Source organism: Polypterus senegalus, chromosome 9 (genome assembly GCF_016835505.1).
Source record: "Polypterus senegalus isolate Bchr_013 chromosome 9, ASM1683550v1, whole genome shotgun sequence".
NCBI lineage: Eukaryota > Metazoa > Chordata > Cladistia > Polypteriformes > Polypteridae > Polypterus > Polypterus senegalus.
The window spans coordinates 125,931,017-125,953,816 of NC_053162.1; the positions used below are offsets into that span (position 1 = coordinate 125,931,017).

General features: G+C 37.0%; 1 protein-coding gene across 1 annotated transcript in view; it reads right to left on the reverse strand.

Moving 5' to 3' along the window:
- lpcat3 (lysophosphatidylcholine acyltransferase 3) overlaps window positions 1-22,800 on the reverse strand; it is a 43,968-nt gene that overhangs the window by 15,685 nt on the left and 5,483 nt on the right. The window contains exons 2-5 of the mRNA XM_039763762.1: window positions 10,035-10,142; window positions 9,838-9,944; window positions 9,613-9,706; window positions 812-849 (exon numbers count right to left, since the gene is read on the reverse strand). Coding sequence (XP_039619696.1) covers window positions 812-849; window positions 9,613-9,706; window positions 9,838-9,944; window positions 10,035-10,142 — 347 coding nt within the window. The remainder of the gene's footprint in view (window positions 1-811; window positions 850-9,612; window positions 9,707-9,837; window positions 9,945-10,034; window positions 10,143-22,800) is intronic.

Below are 22,800 nucleotides of genomic sequence, written 5' to 3' on the forward strand. Positions count from 1 at the left end.
GGATGCTGCAACAGGACAATGACCCAAAACACACCAGCAAATCCACCTCTGAATGGCTGAAGAAAAACAAAATGAAGACTTTGGAGTGGCCTAGTCAAAGTCCTGACCTGAATCCAATTGAGATGCTATGGTATGACCTTAAAAAGGCGGTTCATGCTAGAAAACCCTCAAATAAAGCTGAATTACAACAATTCTGCAAAGATGAGTGGGCCAAAATTCCTCCAGAGCGCTGTAAAAGACTCATTGCAAGTTATCGCAAACGCTTGATTGCAGTTATTGCTGCTAAGGGTGGCCCAACCAGTTATTAGGTTCAGGGGGCAATTACTTTTTCACACAGGGCCATGTAGGTTTGGATTTTTTTTTTCTCCCTAAATAATAAAAACCATCATTTAAAAACTGCATTTTGTGTTTACTTGTGTTATATTTGACTAATGGTTAAATGTGTTTGATGATCAGAAACATTTTGTGTGACAAACATGCAAAAGAATAAGAAATCAGGAAGGGGGCAAATAGTTTCCACACCACTGTAACTGTGTGGAGAATATTTATAAACAGTGTGGGAGAGTTTCTAAGGGCTTAAAATATATAAAAACAACCATACAAACATATGGTTTCTACTTCAGGGATTTTCACCTATTGCGGGGGGTTCTGGAACGCAACCCCCGCATTTGAGGAGGGATTAATGTATCTGCAAACTGCATAAGAGGATTGCAAATTAAAATGTGTATTGAGCATTATAATATCTGTACTGTATGTAAATGAAAACACTTACAGCAATGAAAATAAAATCATTTACAGTTTAAGTACTTACTTCATCTTTTCCTCCATCATAGTAATCTAATGAAAGTCCTGTAGAATAAATAAAAGCAAAGATATTTAATCCAGTGTCTTGTCAAGTTCTTTAATATGGTACATATACAGATTGAAAAAATATAAAGTATAGCACAATTTTTAAAATTCAATTGGCACTATTGTCTTTAATATGACAAGCCAAATAATTTTGTGTTTTTCTCTTACTACATGAAAAAGACTGCACTGGCATTATGTAAAAAACAAACAACCATGATATTTTGCAAAAATGTGCTAATTTTCAATACTTCAATCAATATACCAGAGATCCTACATTGAAATCAATAGGACAAGATCCTTTTTCTGGTGAATATTCTGAGTGAATAAAACACTTACCAAGCCTGCACTCTAAACATTTTGTATATCCCTGGATTGTACAAAGCAATTCACCTTAATAGGTTTTTTTTAAATAAAATTTGAACTTTTTTCAAAATGTGTCTCATTAGCATGGATGTACAGCAATCCCTCGCTATATCGCGCTTCGACTTTCGCGGCTTCACTCTATCGCGGATTTTAAATGTAAGCACATCTAAATATATATCACAGATTTTTCGCTGGTTTGTGGCTTTCTGTGGACAATGGGTCTTTTAATTTATGGTACATGCTTCCTCAGTTGATTTCATACAAGGGACGCTATTGGCGGATGGCTTAGAAGCTACCCAATCAGAGCATGTATTACATATTAACTAAAACTCCTCAATGATATAAGATATGCTTCCCGCGCGGTGCTTGATTGTTTGCTTCTCTCTATCTCTCTCACTCACTCACTCACTCTCTCTCTCTCTCTGCCTGACAGAGGGGGTGTGAGCAGAGAGGCTGTTTGCCTAGAGAATACAGACGCTCCTCTACAAAATGCCGCTTTATCGTGGTGCTTCTGCATACTTAAAAGCACGTATTGATTTTTTGCTTTTCTTAGCGAGCACTCTCTCTGACATGCTCTGCTCCTGAAGGCGCTCCTTTGAAGAGAAGATATGTTTGCATTCTTTTAATTGTGAGAAAGAACTGCCATCTCAGTCTTGTCGTGGAGCACAGTTTAAACTTTTGACTAAAGGGTGTTATTTCATGTCTAGAGGGCTCTAATAATGTTAACAGGGTGGGAGAGTTTATAAGGGCTTAATATATATAAAAATAACCATACAAACATATGGTTTCTACTTCACGGATTTTCACCTATCACGGGGGGGGGTCTGGAATGCAACCCCCGCGATCGAGGAGGGATTACTGTAGTCATTTTCAATTGGTTACATTTTTTGAATGCTAGAAGTGTACATATCCTAGAATAGGAGTATTTTCTGGAAGTGATCATACAAGGAAAATCAACTTTGTCTCACCTTCTGCACATGGTGAAAACCAAGATTCTTTTCTGGAGTTAATTGACAATTAAAAACATTTTTGACAAATTATTACAAATTCAAGAAACATGGAGAAGGCTTAAAAATTCCCATTTAAAGGTGAAAATTCTTGTTGCCGACAATGTAAAGGATACTATCCCCAAAGTTCTGCCTGCAATTGCCTAAAAAGAATGACAGCTTACTGCCCTTTCCAGTGTAGGTAGGTAGGTAGGCAGGCAGATACTTTATTAATCACTGGGGGAAATTCACATGCTCCAGCAGCAGCATACTGATAAAGAACAATATTAAATTAAAGAGTGATAACAATGCAGGTAATAACAGGCAGACAACAACTTTGTATAATGTTAACGTTTACCCCAAAGGGTGGAATTGAAGAGTTGCATAGTGTGGGGGAGGAACAATCTCCTGAGTCTGTCAGTGGAGCATGACCGTGACAGCAGTCTGTCGCTGAAACTGCTCCTCTGTCCGGAGATGATACTGTTCAGTGGATTCTCCATGATTGACAGGAGCCTGCTGAGCGCCTATCGCTCTGCCACAGATGTCAAACTGTCCAGCTCCATGCCTACAATAGAGCCTGCCTTCCTCACCAGTTTGTCCAGGTGTAAATAGATAAATTTGATAACAGATCAATTGTACATGCAAATATTAATATGCTTCCAGATTTATTTTTTGCAATACCAAAGATGGAAATGTCTTTTAAACTTCATTAAACACTACAAGTATTCTGTTACAATATAGATTTTCCAGGATGCCATTGTCCGTATTTTGCTACATGAGATGTAAAACCCCTGGTTAACTTTTGCCATGCAGTCTGACATTATCTGTTTAATTTATATTTGAATTAAAAGCATCACACATTACCAGATGAGTATCAGAATATAGCCAAGAAGACAGAGCTTTTCAGTAAACGTTATTACAGTGTCCTTTGTGAAAAAATTATATTAAAATGGTTTTTTTTTGCTTTGCTAAACTCTCTCCAATTATTCTAATTTGAAGTGTGTAAAACTTTCTACACTAAGTTAAATAATAAGAAACATGATATTAGGATACAATTCACCCTTGATAACTATTTGTACTGCTAATGTTATATCAACAGCATAAATGCTACCTCCTTTTCACTTTTGAAATACTGATATTTTCTTTCCATCCAAGAATCTTACTCATACATACATATATAAACATTTTATCAGTCCATACCAATAACACCAAGTGCAAGGCAGGATTCCATTCTGGACAGGGTGCTAGCATATCACTGTGCACATGCATGTACATAATAGGCTGTTTATGTGCGTTTATCTGTAAATACAACAGATAGGTCTAACCATAACACGGATCCATATATCATATTCAGGTTTATGAAGTGGTACAGATTAGTGGTTTCAAACATGTGGTCTTCACCATTAAGGTCCACCTTTTATTGATTTTCAGTTTTCTCACAATATAAGTAAAATGTTGTCCAAGAGCCTGTTTTGCAGGATGGTCAACATGTGTGCTGAGCAGGAGCAAAGAGTCAGTCAAACTGGGGTGCCATGTCATTGTCATGGAACATCAAGAGATGGAAGAAACACCTAGTCTGCGGGGGTTGTTATGCATATTCATTCCTAAAGTAACAGCACATAAGGAATTCTTAATGCCACTGTGGCTCAATGTTCACCCTCAGATTAATGAGATGCATAACCATATCAGAGCACTGACGGTGACATGAATGGTGCGACAGCCGAGATGCAGGAGTATGTATAGGCTCACATATAATAATTGTAAAAGAAACTGGTATAATATCTCCAAAAAAGAGATATACAGTTGGAAGAGAAGCTGTCCAGTATGTTTAAGAGAAATATGAGTGTATATTATTGATTATCAAAGTCAGATAAATGGATAGGCTCCCTATATGACTGCTGCCAGAACTGGACTTCACGAAACTACCAGCACAAATGTGAAGTATTTTAAAACTGCATTCTCTGTCCCACGCCATATCTGCTTGATCATGGAAGCTGGCAGAGAATGCAAATTGTGCTGACTGGGCTATTACCACTGGACTACTAAGACGAAGTAAGAGAGCAGCTAATATCTATACAGCAAGAACTTCAAGAAAACTGATGATGAGGGACTTTGCTTACGAATACCATGCATTCTGTTTAAAATTAAATCCCTGTATATTACAAAACAACATTGTCCAACATAATCTCAACAACTCTAACCCTCAGCTGGCCATTATGAGCTCTGTACATTTGATGTGTATTATGAGCTCTGGTGGGTGTCAATTTCACTGCTACAGGGTCTCAGTTGCTGCTGCTAGTAATGCCAGTGAAAGAGATAAGCATCACTGGGGATACATTGGTTCATACTGGCAGTATCCTTACCTTTGTGAAACGCAACTAGCAGCTGAAATTTAAACATCCCAATGAACTGTCTAAACCAGGTGATACAACAAAGCTCTTCCATGGATGAAGTGAGAGTGCATGGGAATAGTGGCATAGTCCTTAAGAGGTCTGAAGTTCATTACATTGCTTGGGAGGTGAATGTGTATAAATTGGACGATGCACACCTTACCAAGCCTCTGCTCTTGAACTTAAATTCTATTAAATTCTCTGTAATGACCCCTGCACATGCAGTCTGGTGATTACATGCTGCCAAGAGGTGGGATGTATTGGTTTTTAGAAAGGGCACAAGATGACCTACTATGAAACAAACTTTTATTTTATTATAATAAAAAAACAGTTACTGAGCTTTGCTCAGGAGGAAGTAGAATTAGGGCTTAGCCAAAGGATGTGCAGCCTCTACTAAAACGTTGACCAATGGTCTGTACTGAAACTGGGCAGGACATCAAACCAAAAAAAAAAACAACACACACACACACACACACAGTTAATGGATGGATGGATGAATCGATAAACATTAAGTGAGGAAGGAATACATGGAACTTTGTCATCTGTTTGGGCAAAACTTCTGTTACTGATTGGCAAATCCTATGGTATATTTAAGTTCTATGTTCATTACATAGGGCTTAATGCCAAAACATGCCATGGTACTTACCCTTTAAACCTGATTCATTAAAAATTACAAGTCTTTGGGAAGTCCTATTCATGTTACAGTACAAAGAAATGTGCATAAAAGACAGCGTAGCCAAGACTGGTAATCAACGCTGAGTGTGTGTCCCATTTCAGAGTCAAGCCCTTTGCTTAAAGCAAAGTCTTATAGAACAAATCCAAAGGAGGCTGATAAGAGAACATACATTTTGTCTACACTGATGACAACCACAAGCCCCACAATGTTATTTAGGAATGTTGGGCTGCTTCCTCAAATTCATACCTCAGCTGGTTGACGCTATTGTTCCTCTGCATCACCTTTGAGAAGAGACATCTCTTCTACAGTGGACACCAGCATATCAAGATGCATTTACAAGTCTTAACTACGAATTGTTAAAACAACCCATTTTGGCTCAACTGGACCCAATCCTAATCATCACTTGTGACCCTAGTATTGACTTGGTGCATGTGTCTTCCTCTTGACTAACATAGTAAAACATATTTGATGGTGGTGATGGACTATTTAAATAGGTGGGTGGTGCTGTTTGCCTTATTAAAACATTTGTTCTGTTCTGATGGCTAAAACTTTTAACTGTTGGGGAGTGCCAAGGAAATTTACCACCAACAGAGGTCTGTGGTTTACAACCTCAGAGATGGAAAAGACTTATATTAAAGTCATGCACAAGTAAACAGCATATTATCCGTAAGATAACTTCTCTGAGAAAGTTAACTAGATCTTGAAGACCCTGCATGCCTTTTTCTGTCAGAAGCTGCTAACAGAATTGTCAACATCTTCTAGAATTGCACTTAGTTCTTAACCCGACCTGGCATGAAGGTAAAGGTTGTCCTCTGCTTAGGTGGATCTTGAGAGGTAAGTGCTAGGTGTTTTAGAACTGCATATGTCAGCACCATGTCAAAACAAGCCATTAATTACAATTACAAATAATAAAGAGCAAAGTGAAAAGCCAGACAGGTCTGGTATTGTTGTAAGTCTAAGAGTCCATGGTCAGTCAAAACTTTACTTCAGTATGACTAATTGTGTTCACACAAATTCTCTCCTGCTTCTGCACCTTGTTGTCCATTGTCATTGTCATGGACCAAATATGTAACACAAGTCCAATTTCGCTACAGGGTGTCTTCTGCTGCGAAGGTCTGGCACTAGATTACCCTTTGGAGAAAAAGGGTCAGCTCAGCCTTAAAACCTCTTAAATGAGAAGTATCATGGCAATTGTGGCTTTGCATGTGCTCTATTACAAACACACATACTCTGAAAACCTACCAAAAATCTAAAATTTCAGTGATGCTTGAGCAATTAATAACATAACACAGGACTTTCCATCCACATCAAGAAACAAAACACAACAAGAACAAAAGCTTATCACTGTGCAATTAAATTGGAATAGAAGTACTACGTTCACATTTAAGTGACTATGTGAAGAAGGAGGAAAAAAAAAAAAAAGTAAACCCTCTTTGGATTAAACTACAAGAAGTGTTTGTAATGGCAGTGCAATGGATTGCAATGGATGAAATGGATCTGCATCCAAGAAGCATAACTTAAAAAGAGAGTGAATGACTAATGGAATGATCTACAATAAAGAAACCAACAACTTCCTGCTTTTATGCATAAATGTTTATTCCTCTGGCTTAACTTCAAAATTCATCTTGATATAATAGCAATTAGAATGTGCAAAATAATTACAAAAATAACAGAGTCAAAAAGCTAAGTCAGCCTCTTATTTCTAGTTTTACAAGACATTCCTTGACTTGCTATTCTTTTTCCTGTGTACTACTAGCCTGCCAGTGGTGCCTGTCAGTCTAACTTTTTCGTAAACATTACAAAGTTAGTCCTTCTACAAATAAAGCCCAATTTTCCTCAAGCAAAGAGATTAAGAAGCAGCAGCAGTTCTCTGGGAATCTCTACTTTTATACCAATAAATCAGTAGCAACTGCATGGTTTTATTTTAAAACATTAGAACAATCTAGAGGAGAACAGGCCATTCCACCCATCAAAGCTCGCCAGTCCTATCCACTTGTTTCCTCCAAGAAAACATCAAGTCGAGTTTTGAAAGTCCCTAACGTCTTACTGTCTACCACACTACTTGGTAGCTTATTCCAAGTGTCTATCGTTCTTTGTGTAAAGAAAAACTTCCTAATGTTTGTGCGAAATTTACCCTTAACAAGTTTCCAACTGTGCACCCGTGTTCTTGATGAACTCATTTTAAAATACAAGTCTCAATCCACTGTACTAATTCCCTTTAGAATTTTAAACACTTCAATCATGTCAACTCTTAATCTTCTTTTGCTTAAACTGTAAAGGTTCAGCTCTTTTAATTTTTTCTCATAATTCAACCCCTGTAGACCTGGAATCAGCCTAGTCGCTCTTCTCTGGACCTTTTCTAGCGCTGCTATGTCCTTTTTGTAGCCTGGAGACCAAAACTGCACACAGTACTCAAGATGAGGCCTCACCAGTGCATTATAAAGGTTGAGCATAACCTCCTTGGACTTGTACTCCACAGATCGTGCTATATAACCTAACATTCTGTTAGCCTTCTTAATGGCTTCTGAACACTGTTGGGAAGTTGATAGCTTAGAGTCCACTATGACTCCTAAATCCTTCTCATAAGGTGTACTCTTGATTTTCCGACTGCCCATTGTGTATTCAAACCTAACATTTTTACTTCCTATGTGTAATACTTTACATTTACTGACATTAAATTTCATCTACCACAAATCTGCCCAAGCCTGTATGCTATCCAAGTCCTACTGTAATGATATAACATAACGGATTCCAAATTATCTGCTAATCCACCTGTCTTGGTATCATCTGCAAACTTAACCAGCTTGTTACTTATATTCCTATCTAAATCATTTATATATATTAAAAATAGCAGCGGCCCTAGCACTGACCCCTGTGGAACACCACTCTTAACTTCGGCCAGTTCTGATGAGGTTCCTCGCACCATCACCCTCTGTTTCCCGTGTCTGAGCCAATTCTGCACCCATCTAAAAACATCATCCTGAACTCCCACTTCTTTTAACTTGATGCCCAACCTCTCATGTGGCACCTTATCAAATGCTTTCTGAAAGTCCAGATAAATAATATCATAAGCTCCACTTTGATCGTATGCTTTTGTTGCAACCTCATAGAATTCCAACATGTTAGTAAAACACGACCTCCCTCTTCTGAACCCATGCTGACTGTTCAGAATAACTCCTGTCCTTGCCATGTGTTGCTCAATCTTATCCTTAATAATTCCTTCCATTAATTTTTCTGTGATACATGTTAAGCTCACTGGCCTATAGTTGCTTGGACCTGCCCTGTCACCCTTTTTATATAATGGGATGATATTTGACATTTTCCAGTCCTTTGTAATCTCTCCAGTGCACATTGACTTCCTAAAAATATGTGTCAAGGGTTTATATATGTACACAATAGCCTCCTTAAGAACACGAGGATAAATATTATCTGGGCCTGGTGATTTGTTTGATTTCATTTTATTTAATCCAAGCAGCACTCAGCACTTAATCTAGCATTGCATCTTTCTTGGTTATTAAGACATATAACAAACACGGAGAAGACCTTGCATGACTTGATACAGCAACAGCAAAAAGTACAGAACTTAAATGAGCAATTTCTTAAAAGCATGCAGTAGGACTACAAACTTTTCACAGACAACACATGTAGCCACTATGAAAAAAAAATAGATGAATAGTTTCAGAAAAAAAAGGCATTTAGTTAAAGAATGTTTCATTAAATTTTCACACATATTTTGATGGGAGTTAAATTTTAAAAAGAGCAACAAAATAAAAAAAAACTATTAAAAATAATATTATTTAAAAAGGAAAAGGCACTTCATAAATGGCTCCTCTAAAACACAAGCCTGCTTAGTTGTGTTTTTACTTATTTGACTTCTAGAGTCAATTGAGATTAAATAAGTACACAGAGCAGAAGCAAATCATCCACAAAAATCTAATATTTTTCATAGTAACACTACAAGCTAAAGTGTTAACATAGGAGAGATTGTTAAATATTGCAAATATTTATTATTTTAACTGTATGGTTTAGTGATTATTTATTGATAACCACAATATGCTATACTATGCAAAGCTTACATAAAAGTATATTTCCTTAATAAAAGTAAGAAAAAATAATGATATATACTGTTTGTGATTCAAGTCATAACTTATGATAAAATGCTGTTTTACAAGATTTGCTTTAAAATATTATCAATGCCCGCTGTAAAATTCTTTTTATTACTTGTTTGTCTATACCTTATTCTTTAGTTTCCTTTTTCTTTTCTAGGCAATTACTGTAACTGCAGATGAAAACATTGGTACAATTCATCACACAGATCATACTAGGATTGTTATAATCTGCTTTATACCTATCAGTTTGAGTGCCAGAACACAATGAGGCATTGTCCACTTGATGTCGTAGTAATCAGTGGCCGTGTAGTAATAGCCAGTGAGCAGGTACCCCTGTGGAAAACAAAGCAGGGTAATTGTTGCTGTGGGCTGACAAAGATGACTAGCCCACTAAGGCATAAAATACATTTAGTATTAATTTCCCAAATAGATGCGTGGTAAAGACCAACATGGACTTATCTTACCATCTGGAAAAGAAAACTGCTTCCCACTGCTGTGACTGTTCTTCCCATTAGTCTTAAGAAGAGGAACTGAACCAAGATGCAGATGAATGAATGAAAGAGCTGGAAACCTGCAAGGGGGGACAATTAGGAAAGACAATGAGAAGAATATAATATAGAGGATGATAAAGTGGTGGATACAGATAAATTATTTAACTTACCAAAATTGAAATATGCTATCCAGAGGCCAGTAAGTGTATGGAAGAGATGAATAAGAAATGCATCTTTCTTAAATAAACAATATCGAGATACCAAAGCAAGGGGGTAACCTAAAGAATAAGAATAAAAAAAGTAAACAGTTAAATTTGAGAGATTAGGCAAAACACATCAGACTATATAGAAGAACTTCCTAGAACTATAACACCAAAAGAGTATCAAATATATATTTTTATTTTTATTATATATCCTGGAGAATTGGCTCATTACACCCAAGGTCAAAATCATTGCGTGTCTTTACCTATACCTTCCTCTCCTTCATTAGCTACTGTTAATGTTTCACTTACCTCTCTGCTTATCTAGACCTCACATATGCCAGTTTTGATATAAAATTGATGATTTAGAAAAAGGTCTGCATCTTGTATTTTATTTTACTGATACTTAGCAAAACTATATTTTAGTTCACAGAATTGTATTTTGCTTTTTTTAATGTCTGTTACATCTCTCTGTATAACTAACTGTAAACTTAACAGTTCTAATACAACTTCTACCTGGCATTTGCACTGTCGGTGCAAAACCGTTTGTAGACAATTTTGACTTCAATGAGGATACATCTTCTTGTCAATACTTTTATACAGTGTACTTCAAAGACAGGAGTCTTAGAAGCAACAGCTGCAAAACAGATATATGACTGCTTATACTTACTACTTACTGAAACACTTCCTTTCATTATATGCAAGGTTATTCAAACTGTGGACTGTAAAATGACCTAGCATCAATAAATGTGTACATGCTCTGAAAGGGATCAGTGTCACTCTACCCAATGTTGCTAGGGATAGGCATTGGCTCCACTGCTATCCTAGAATTGGATACATTTTTTCAGTAAATAGCTAAATAGAACTACTCTGCAATTTTGATGGAAAAGCTGTATGTCATCTCCAATTTTATTTTTGGTAATAAATCAAACATCTACAACCCTGTATCACCAAACAGGAATGTAAAAGATTTTAAATATAACTTCTGTTTTATTTTGGTTAATTTTTGGTTCTCTCTTTTTTTTGCATTTCAATAAAGTTGGCTCGGTCCCTTTAATATTTAAAGCTTTACCTTTCTATCTTGATTGTATGCATTTTCCTGTTCATGTCTGTCAGGTTGAACTTCATTACCTGAATGTATTATTATAATAATAATAATAATAATAATAATAATAATAATAATAATGAGAAGAAGAATGAGAAGAGTTACCTTTCAAACGTAAAAGAACAGTTGCTTTTCCCCTTGCTATAGTTTTACATCGCATTACTCAAGACATGAATACAAGGCTGTTGCATTTTACATATCTGATTTTGCAGATCATTTACAGAATTAGCCTTTTATGACAACAAATTTGTATTATGTGGGACAACAAAAAACAAAGAAATAGTGCCAACCAATGTCGCACAAAATAAAATAATGATAAGAACACCTTCCCAACCTCAAACCAAGCCCGGTACAGAAGATTGCAAAAAGTATGGCGATAATGAGCTTGCATAACCTAATGAGAATTGTTGCCAAACAAAGTGAGGTGGTTAAAAAAAAAAAACTCACATATTTTGAATCATTACAAAGTGAGAATCATAATTTTAAGTGGACAATGGATGATAGCTCCTAACCCACCCAGTTCTAAAGTCACACTGTGCAATACCACTTTAGAAGGAAGGGGTCACCACAGAGTTCAAGCAAAATTAAACAGAAAAAGGATTACCAAAGACAAAAAGGATAAGATGTCAGGGGATTTCCAGTAAGAAGAAGAAAAAAAAAAAAAAAGAAGTGCATAAGTCCAGGTAAAGGAGAATTATATAAGGAAAAAATAACATCATAAGAGAAAGGATGGATTAAGTCAGGCACAGAAAGCCAAAAGAGTGAGAGTATAGCACAAAAAAAGAAAGGTACCTGGAAAATCTGAGAAGGTAAAGTAGTAATATGGTAAAATGGGACGTCAGGAAATTACAAAGCAAAATGTCTACAAGGTGCGTGATTCAAGTTGTACACAACATGGGATGTGGTGACTGGGGATTCTCAGATCAGAAGACATTGTTTTGAATATAATATCCCATAAAAAGGAAAACAATTGAAGACAGCATGTTCAAATTATATACAGTATATTAGTAAGTGTTGGAGGAGAAACGTCATATAATGAAGCAGAAGAAACAAGTTGGAACGCAAGCAAAAAAAAAAAAAAAACCTGAGGAAATGAGAACAAAGCCAAAAAGAGATTCCCAGGTCTGGTGGGGACACCTGTGGCTGTGTGGTTGTTGTTCCAACCAGTTTCATAACCAGTGAGTCACTTTAACCTTTGATTGAACTTTTTTCTTTTAGCTGCTCTTTTTTCTTCTTATTCTGTATTTAGAAAACAGCAGTAAATAAGAGAAGGAAAAATGGTGAATTGAACAAGGACATCAATTTATAGTTAAACAACTCATCAAATGTAAAACTTGTTGGAACAAAACCCTGCAGGCAAAGGACTGGAATTGGAAACCACAGTCTCTAGGACTTAGTTTGAGATATCAATGAACATCATGATGTCACATTTATGAAATCTAATCTTTCTACTGTAAAATGTAAAAAAATGCTAAAAATACAAACTCAGAAGTGTAGAAAGAATAATAATGATACAAATAATAATAATGATCAAATGAATAGCACACTGCACATGTGTGAGTGACTTGAGCGTCACATTCGGATTCCCAGAATCACTTTCAGTTTTACTGTCTGTTTCAATTTCACTGCCTCAACACAGATACACCTATCACAGCTGAGAGGAGTTTCTTAGGCAGGGTCTATACTTCACGGGACATTTGCGCCTGCAGACGCTACTGCTACAGAAGTGGTGTACTGTTTATACTTGTGTACATACTTTATGTAAATCCAGAGGATTCAACCAGGTGGCAGAGATACCATCAAGGCGAGAAAAACAACATTCGGCTTTATTGTGTTGTGAATTGTCGGAAACATCCATTAAATTCCCAGGACACCTTGCCATAAAATCTCTGAAAAGAATGGATGTTTAATGGTTACATCCATCAATCCACAGATGTGTCCATTCCAGCTAGTATCGGGCATGAGGAAGAAATGATCCCTGGACAGGGCATAAGCTCATCGCAAGGTGAATACAAGCACACACATACATACACTAGCGTCATTTTAGCATCACCAAATCCCCAAACCTGCATGTCCTTATAAGGAAACTGGAGCACACTGTGGAAACCCACCAGGAAAACATGCAATCATCAGGCAGGGAACACCAGGGACGTGACTCCCTACTGAGAGGCAGCATTGTTACCGTTCAGCTATTGTGCCGCCCCACATGTGCGATTATTAACAGAATTAATTATATAAATGAAGTTAATCATTTATCTGCAAAATGTAGCATACATGTTTTAACACATTTCATCATGAAGGTGATATCAAGTATAAAATCGAAGGATTCTAAATGTGCAGAGAGCTAGAATATAAGTGTGGTAATCACTGCCTGCCGAAGTTGTCAGCGCAGGAGGAAGTCCCAGAAGCACATAGCAAGTAACAAGTGGGTGAGTTTCAAGATGACGTTTACGACATTATACTTTAATGACAAAATAAACTACAAGATTTAAGTCACATTTTCCACTTTAATCGTGAAATAGTCCCTACTTTTTCTCTCTGTGGCACAAATACATTCTGATGCTGTTGCAAAGGTACAAAAAAATCATGGCACAGTAGATGGTATTTGAGAGCTTTAAAATGTATCTCATTACAATAGGGAATATGCCACATTGCATTGCCTACGCAAGAAATAGATGAAGAAAAGCATTGTATGTCAGCATTTCATTTTGATGATTTGCTTGAACACATCAAAACATTCAAAGCATGCACAGTAATCCTGTAGGATCTGCAAAGCGGCTTGCTGTCACATGTTGATAGTAAACATAGTCTCTGATGTCACATTCCAACTTGAAGACAGGGCGCCCCCCAATTTTTTTGCTGGTACTGCAACTCACGTATGCATCACGTTAATTTCTGAGGACATGCTCTGAGGATGCGTCCAATGAACGCTGGGAACGTGTGGCGCTTGTGCATACACATTCTGAGCGTGAAGTATGAATCAGCCCTTAGGATGCCATTATGAGGCTAGGAGAAGACACCTCTATACCGTTGTGTGGGCGAGACTCAGGTCTGGTGTTTTACTCAAGACGTGGTTATACCATTGCCCAAGTCAGCGCTCAGCACTAACTCTTTTAGCATTTTTACAGCCTGAATAATCCATGGGTATTACAAAAGACATGTCTATACCGTTGCCCGAGTTGCAATTGGGACTAACAATTTTAGCACTGTTTTTACAGCCCAAGAAACAATGGGGTCTAATGCTAAGGGGGTTAAACTAGGGAAGCATTGTTTAAACATCATGGAAGTAAATGGGGAAAAAGAAAGGGATCTGGATGACTCTAGGATCATTTTAATTGACAGTCAAATTTCAGAGGCTTTCAGAGGTCTTTTGTAGTCTAGAAAACTGGACAAGAGAATTTCTACTTACAATATTCAAATGAGGCATAGTATTAATGTAATGAAAACAAGAGGCAATATTCATCTTAGAGGAGAACAGTACAAAAAGAATCCTTTTGTGCCTTAAACAGTTTTCTGCAGTTTGTGGCAGCTATAGCATGTATGAGAAGTCAAAACATTTAAGTTTAACGTTTTAAACATTTCAGTTTAATAGTGGGATTAACTGAGAAGACTGAAGAAGAGAGAGGATATAGGAGCTGATATTGACCAATTAATTTTATGGTCTGACAGGGCCATATAAAACAGAATAAACTTAGGAAACTCAGGGAGAAATCTTACAGTAACTGCAAAATGTAATAAGCATATTAATTTATTTTATGGCTAATTATGTACAGTGCAATAGGTGAAACCAAGATAGAGCTGGAGAAAGGCGGACAGAGGTTTTTGGAAAAGGCAAAAAAGAAGAGAGAACAACTGCTAGTCCTTGGATGAGATCTTTATGATATACAGTAACACCAATTACTGATGTTCAATCATAGAGTTGGTAGGAGTAACATGGAAAAGGGATAAATACAGGTAGGTCTTAGTCATGATGATATAACCCTGCCAGAAGAACTTGCCACAGTAATTTCTAATTGACATTGTTAAATGCCTTCCCTGCAACTAGGTCAATGTGAAAGGATAAGAACAGAAACTGTAATGTGCTGGGGCCATCTAAGGTTACTTTATGCCCGATGGGAACTGCTGAAACCCAGATTCATTTAGGAATAAATAGCTGGGATTACCGAGCAAGAAATTTCTCAAAGCAACTCAGAATCAGAATATATAAATAAAATTGGAACAATCTGTGGGCTCCTTACTTCACTTTAAAGCCAAAGTTATAGTCTTTTATATTTGACATATAATTAATCTGGAGGTAGACAGATTCAATATGTGGAGAAAGGAGGGAACAATATTTACATAAAAACATGAAGAACTCTGCAGGGTGCTTCATAAGTCTAATTCCCTCCTGGAGCTCTGTTTGAGTAATAGGTGAATCCACTGGAAAGGCCATTTCCAAAGCAATAGGAATGGATAAGTATGTTACAAAGTAATCAGTTTTAGAAATGGGTAGTGTCTGAGTGTTTGGAAAGTAATTTTAAGCAGAAATCCAAAAATTGTTTATTGCTATTAATAAGAAGCTCTATGTTATTGTAAACAGCCGAGATAGAAGAAAATGTGTCACATCTGTGCATCCTCTGAGCCACTAGTTTACTAGGGCGTGCTACAGCAATATAATATTTAGGCCACATGAACACCGTTTCAAAAGAATATGTGAATTTCATTTAGTCTGCATGCTTATCAAAAGCTCATAATCAGAATCTACCACACATGGGTGTGCATTTTAGAGAGCAGCAAGGAGCTTGTGAATTGAAATGAAGACAGTACTCATAACCCAATGAATGATGGGAAGAAGCAGGTCTACAATCCAACAGCACAATCCAATGGAAACGCATTTCCTCTGCGGGAACTGCTCTGATTTCTTAGAAGTATTCATATAACCATATTTAACAAAAAATACATACATTTTGCTCGTTGTGGGCAAACAACTGGATGACTTGACATGTGGATTATTTCCCATGGCTAACAAAATTACATGGGTTTTTTTATATTGTTTCCTGTGGTCCAGAGCTGGTTTCCATAACCATCACCTCTATCAGAAAGTTTATTATCAATATCCTTAACCAAAGCATGAGGGAGAGAGTAAAGTCTTCAATTCAAAAGTTCAATCCCATGTTAATGTAATCCCTCTGTGTTCACTGCTCTGATATTCTGGAAGTATTTATTCAACAATATTTTAATCAAAAAGTACAGAAAGGTGCGTGTCTGTAAATTGTGCAAATAAGAGTTCCATTGTACTTTGAATACATGAATAAATCTGAATTGATCTAATTACCAAATTGGATTTTTAAATTGTATTTGTGAAGGGAAGGGCACCAGGACTAAATTGGTTTACAGCTTGGGAACAGGACGACATGCTATGGTTCAAGCTGTATCCGATTACTTTACAGCCTGCTAACAAAAGGAGATGCCGTGGGACTAGAAATTGTCAAACCAGTTTACAGCTTGAGGCAGGAGATTGGTAAGACCTTGCAGGACTTGATACAGCAACACCATTATTGGGGGAAAAGGACGTACCCAAAATAGATAGATTAAAGAGTCGGAGTGAATTCATTCATCATATTGACAGCCAGCCAATCGGAATATCTAACAATCACGTATTGCAGAACCCCTGCATAGAATTCTATAATAAATATGCCTCGTCTGAAGAGCAATGTCAGGAGAGGGCACCAGCAACTTCCAGCTGTTTCCATCTGATCGTTGGCAAAGCATCTCATGAACAACTTCGAGTGCTAGATAAATGCTTCCCCAGGACATTCATCCTTGAAAACTTTACTTTTACGTAAGATTTTTCTAAAGACTATATTCAGACTTTATTATCAATCTTATTTTCTTTGTTCCATTTGGTATTATTATTCATGTAATAAATACCACGCTGCTTTTAACTTTCTATATGTTGTCTTCATATCTGGAGTAACTGTAATAAAGTAGATACTTTTAAGAGCACCTGGGGCAGTCGGAGGTTTGCCATACGCTCCATGTTGCAAGGTTTATTTAGGGCTGAAGGTGAGAGCTCAACCCAATAGCAGGGAACTTTACATAAAGTAAGACATTCTTGGTTGATATATGGCCTATAGCCAAGGATGTTGAGCCTTTATATATTTAAATGTATTCTTAGAGACTGAAGTAATATTTAGGTCTAACATATATTTTAAACATCATATTTTGTTTGTGCTGATAAAAAGTAAGTCTCTTGAAGTTCTAAGGAAGAGACAAGTTGTGTTATTCATAAAGCACTTATGTGGTTTAAAGTGCTAGAGTTTAACCAGCTGTGTGACTGTCACTCATAGGGCACTGTTACGTTTCTGTGTGCATGAGTATATCACTGTATGGGTGCGTTAATCTTAAGGTGCGACAGTAGACCAACCCGGTATCAAACCTGACGAGTACACTTACCCCTAGGTAAAAGGTAAGTAGAGGGAAATATCACTATAACACACCACTGCACACTTTTCTGTGTGGTAAAGGGTAGATAATGTGATAGCTAACATGATGAAGAAGACTGAAGCTCCACGAGACAATTATTGAATTTAACAGCACAGGCCGAGTCATTTATGTTGAGGATAGGATAATAAAACAACAACTGTGGACATTTTTTGAGTGAGTAAAAGCAATTCATATCTTTCACTGTTCCTATAGCACATGAATGAAATAACTAGAACGACAAAAGTTCAGATTTGTCTCTGATCTTTCACGCAATGTAAGACTGAGTTATTCTGAGTGTGACATTTTTCTACAGGAAAGAGACAGCGGTTTAACCAATAGAAGTCTATCCATCCATCATCCAACCTGCTATATCCTAACTACAGGGTCACGGGGGTCTGCAGGAGCCAATCCCTGCCAACACGGGGCACAAGGCAGGAAACAAACCCTGGGCACACACACACACACACTAGGGAAAATTTAGAATTGACAATGCATCTAGCCTGCATGTCTGGACTGTGGGAGGAAACCCACACAGACACGTGGAGAACATGCAAACTCCACGCGGGGAGTCTCATGGTCTCCTAACTACGAGGCAGCAGCGCTACCCACTGTGCCTCCATACAACCCCCCACAGTAGTTTTCTTTTAAAATGGATGAATCGTCACAAAAATCGTTTGCGTTTTGCCACTCATTTCCTAAAGCAACATCAATATACCATTTACATGTACAATCTAAAACCATGGATCAAAAGATGAGAACACCCTTTGAAAAATGGACGTATTCTTAAAGTTTAAAAGCCTTTTAAATCACAAGAACAGGCATGACACTTTTTACAATTTAAAAAACATGCTTCACTTTAGAACACAATTTCATACGGCAAATTAATATATACTGGTGTGTCCAACTCTGATCCCAGAGGGCTGCTGGCTTTCTTTTCTGCCAATTTCTTAATCAGTGACCAATTTCTTTTGTTAACTGAATTCTTCTTCCTTCCTTTTGATTGCATTGTTTTTAACTCAGTCCTCTGAAATGCTTATTTATTTTTTTATTCAAATTACAACTAAACAAAAATTTAATGTGAAGTGAGCCAACAGATAACCCAATATCCATCAGCTACCAGGATCACATATTCTCTATCTCCAGGGTCAGTCTTTCCGTTTTTTTGAACATTTAACAAGACCTTGCTCTGTTTCTTAAAAACCCCTACACAAAGCATTTTGGGGCAGGTTTTTGAAGCCTACTGCTCTCCTCCTGGACCAAAAACTCTACAATTAACGCTGTGCAGAACCAAGTTTAAAATATCTTTTCTGTATGTTAAAAGGATCTGTCTACTCAGGATCATGTTTCTTTTTATTCTCAAAACTCTTTTACTGAAATTTTATGTTACAGCTTTGCTTAGAAATCGTTTATATAAATACTGATTTGTAAAAAAAAAAAAAAGAAAGAAATAAAAAAAAAAAAAAAGTGTTTACTATGCTAATTTTAGCTATTTCAGCCAACACACATTTTTACTTGTAGTCCAAATCTTGGTTGGCAACTGACTTGACATAAATTAAATTAATAAAATGCAACTAAAACAATTACTGCTTCAACCGTATTCCATCCAATTTCTTTCTTCCAATATACCAGGCTATATTATTATTTCCTGTTCGTTTGGCTTTTGCTGTGTCAATTAATAGCGCTCAAGGGCAATCACTGCAAGTTAAAGGCATCAATTTGGAAAATCCATGCTTTTCACATACACAACTCTATGTATCATGTTCTAGAATGGGCAATCCTCAGAATTTGTTCATTGTCGCACCGCAAGGCAAAACAAAAAAATATACTGTATCCAAATACTCTGGAATAACCACTTATATTACATATTACAATAAAATGTCAATCACAAAACTGTTCCGTTTCTTTCATTTGTTAAATTCACCGATTATAGATCCCAGGCAACAACGGATACTCCAGCTAGTAAATAAATAAAAAAAAAACAGTCAGAAATAGAGTCTCTGTAAGCTTACAAGGGCATGAACATTTACCACCTGCAATTTTTAAACTATGTTTGAATGTATTACAGTTGTGCTTGAAAGTTTGTGAAACCCTTTAGAATTTTCTGTATTTCTGCATAAATATGACCTAAACATAATCAGATTTTCACTCAAGTCCTAAAATTAGATAAAGAGAAACCAGTTAAACAAATGAGACAAAAATATTATACTTGGTCATTTATTTATTAAGGAAAATGATCAAATATTACATATTTGTGAGTGCAAAAGTATTTGAACCTTTGCTTTCAGAGTCTGGTGTGACCCCCCTTTGCAGCAATAACTGCAACTAAACGTTTCTGGTAACTTTTGATCATTCCTGCACACCGGCTTGGAGGAATTTTGGCCCATTCCTCCGTACAGAACAGCTTCAACTCTGGGATGTTGGTGGGTTTCCTCACATTAACTGCTCACTTCAGGTCCTTCCACAACATTTCGATTGGATTAAGGTCAGGACTTTGACTTGGCCAATCCAAAACATTACCTTGATTCTTCTTTATCCATTCTTTGGTAGAACAACTTGTGTGCTTAGGGTTGTTGTCATGCTGCATGACCCACCTTCTCTTGAGATTCAGTTCATGGACAGATGTGCTGACATTTTCCTTTAGAATTCCTTGATATAATTCAGAATTCATTGTTCCATCAATGAAGGCAAGCCGTCCTGGCCCAGATGCAGCAAAACAGTCTCAAACCATGATACTACCACCACGTTTCACAGATGGGATAAGGTTGTTATGCTGGAATTCAGTGTTTTCCTTTCTCCAAACATAATGCTTGTCAATTAAACCAAAAAGTTATATTTTGGTCTCATCCGTCCACAAAACATTCTTCCAATAGCCTTCTGGTTTGTCCAAGTGATCTTTAGCACACTGCAAATGAGCAGCAATGTTTTTCTTTGGAGAGCAGTGGCTTTCTCCTTGCACCCTGCCATGCATACCACTGTTGTTCAGTGCTCTCCTGATGGTGGACTCATGAACATTACCAAGTATAATATTTTTGTCTCATTTGTTTAACTGGTTTCTCTTTATCTACTTTTAGGACTTGAATGAAACTCTGATGATATTGTGGGTTATATTTATGCAGAAATATAGAAAATTCTAACGGGTTCACAAACTTTCAAGCTCAATTGTAGATTTGCAGTACTTATTTTTAATTGGAACAGTCTAATGTAAACTTGTATGTAATTTGACAGGCCTAATGCATAATGCAAAAAGAACTTCTGGTGAGTCAGAGGAGATGGTGTTGAGATGGAAAAATTTCTTGGTTATTTAAATTTAGATGCAACTTTGCTATTGGATTTGCACTGGATTGGAAACAGAAATGGGGTTACATCTTGGTGATTTTCAATTCAAAATGAAGATGACTTTTGTGTTCAAGCAACCAGAGCTGTTATTTACTGTTGTGTCAAGGCAAATAAAAATTAAAAAATTAATTTTAACTAACTAAAAATTATAAATCCTTAACATGGCTTCCTATAAGTTCTACAATATACGAGGACAGACCCAAACACTGCCCAAACTATTAAGAAAAAAAACTGCTATGACTTACAGCAATTCCGTTTTAGTCACTGCTAAAATATTCCCCTTGAGATACAATACACTTGTTCCACTGCTTCTAACATTCCTACTAAAAATTCCTGTACAAAGCATTCTAAGATTACTTTTCTTCTTCCATGGAACTGAATTGTCTTCCCTTCAGTCCCAATTTTAAATTCTCAGAGGGGAAAAAAAAAAAAAAAAAACACCTCATAGGGAGAGAGATCTGTTAAATTCAGGGAGTGCAAAGCAACATCCACATTGTGTTTGGTCCAAAACTTTGACTGAAAAATGAAAATGAAAATGGTGTGTGCAGGTGTGTGGTTATGATGCAAATTGCAGTTTTGCATGCACCACTACTCCAGATGTTTTTTTCAATAAAGCTTTCCTGCAGACACCTCAGCATTTCAGTGTAATATTGATGATTAACAGCCTGTTCAGGGGAAACAAACTCTTTATTAAACACCAAAGTTTCACACGATTATTGAATGAATGTCAAGAAAAGCCAAGCAAAATGACACCTTTTATTGGCTAACTAAAAAGATTACAATATGCAAGCTTTCAAGGCATCTCAGGCCCCTTCTTCAGGCAAGATGTAAAAGTGATCAAATTAGCATGATGTCACATGGCAGACTAATTGATACGACTGTAGACATACGATATCTACAGTGGGATGCAAAAGTTTGGGCAACCTTGTTAATAGTCATTATTTTCCTGTATAAATCGTTGGTTGTTACGATAAAAAATGTCAGTTAAATATATCATATAGGAGACACACACAGTGATATTTGAGAAGTGAAATGAAGTTTATTGGATTTACAGAAAGTGTACAATAATTGTTCAAACAAAATCAGGCAGGTGCATAAATTTGGGCACCACAAAAAAAATGAAATCAATATTTAGTAGATCCGCCTTTTGCAGAAATTACAGCCTCTAAACGCTTCCTGTAGGTTCCAATGAGAGTCTGGATTGTGGTTGAAGGTATTTTGGACCATTCCTCTTTACAAAACATCTCTAGTTCATTCAGGTTTGATGGCTTCTGAGCATGGACAGCTCTCTTTAACTCACACCACAGATTTTCAATTATATTCAGGTCTGGGGACTGAGATGGCCATTCCAGAACGTTGTACTTGTTCCTCTGCATGAATGCCTTAGTGGATTTTGAGCAGTGTTTTGGGTCGTTGTCTTGTTGAAAGATCCAGCCCCGGCGCAGCTTCAGCTTTGTCTGATTCCTGGACATTGGTCTCCAGAATCTGCTGATACTGAGTGGAATCCATGCGTCCCTCAACTTTGACAAGATTCCCAGTCCCTGCACTGGCCACACAGCATGATGGAACCACCACCATATTTTACTGTAGGTAGCAGGTGTTTTTCTTGGAATGCTGTGTTCTTTTTCCTCCATGCATAACGCCCTTGTTATGCCCAAATAACTCAATTTTAGTTTCATCAGTCCACAGCACCTTATTCCAAAATGAAGCTGGCTTGTCCAAATGTGCTTGAGCATACCTCAAGCGGCTCTGTTTGTGCTGTGGGCGGAGAAAAGGCTTCCTCTGCATCACTCTTGCATACAGCATCTCCTTGTGTAAAGTGTGCCAAAT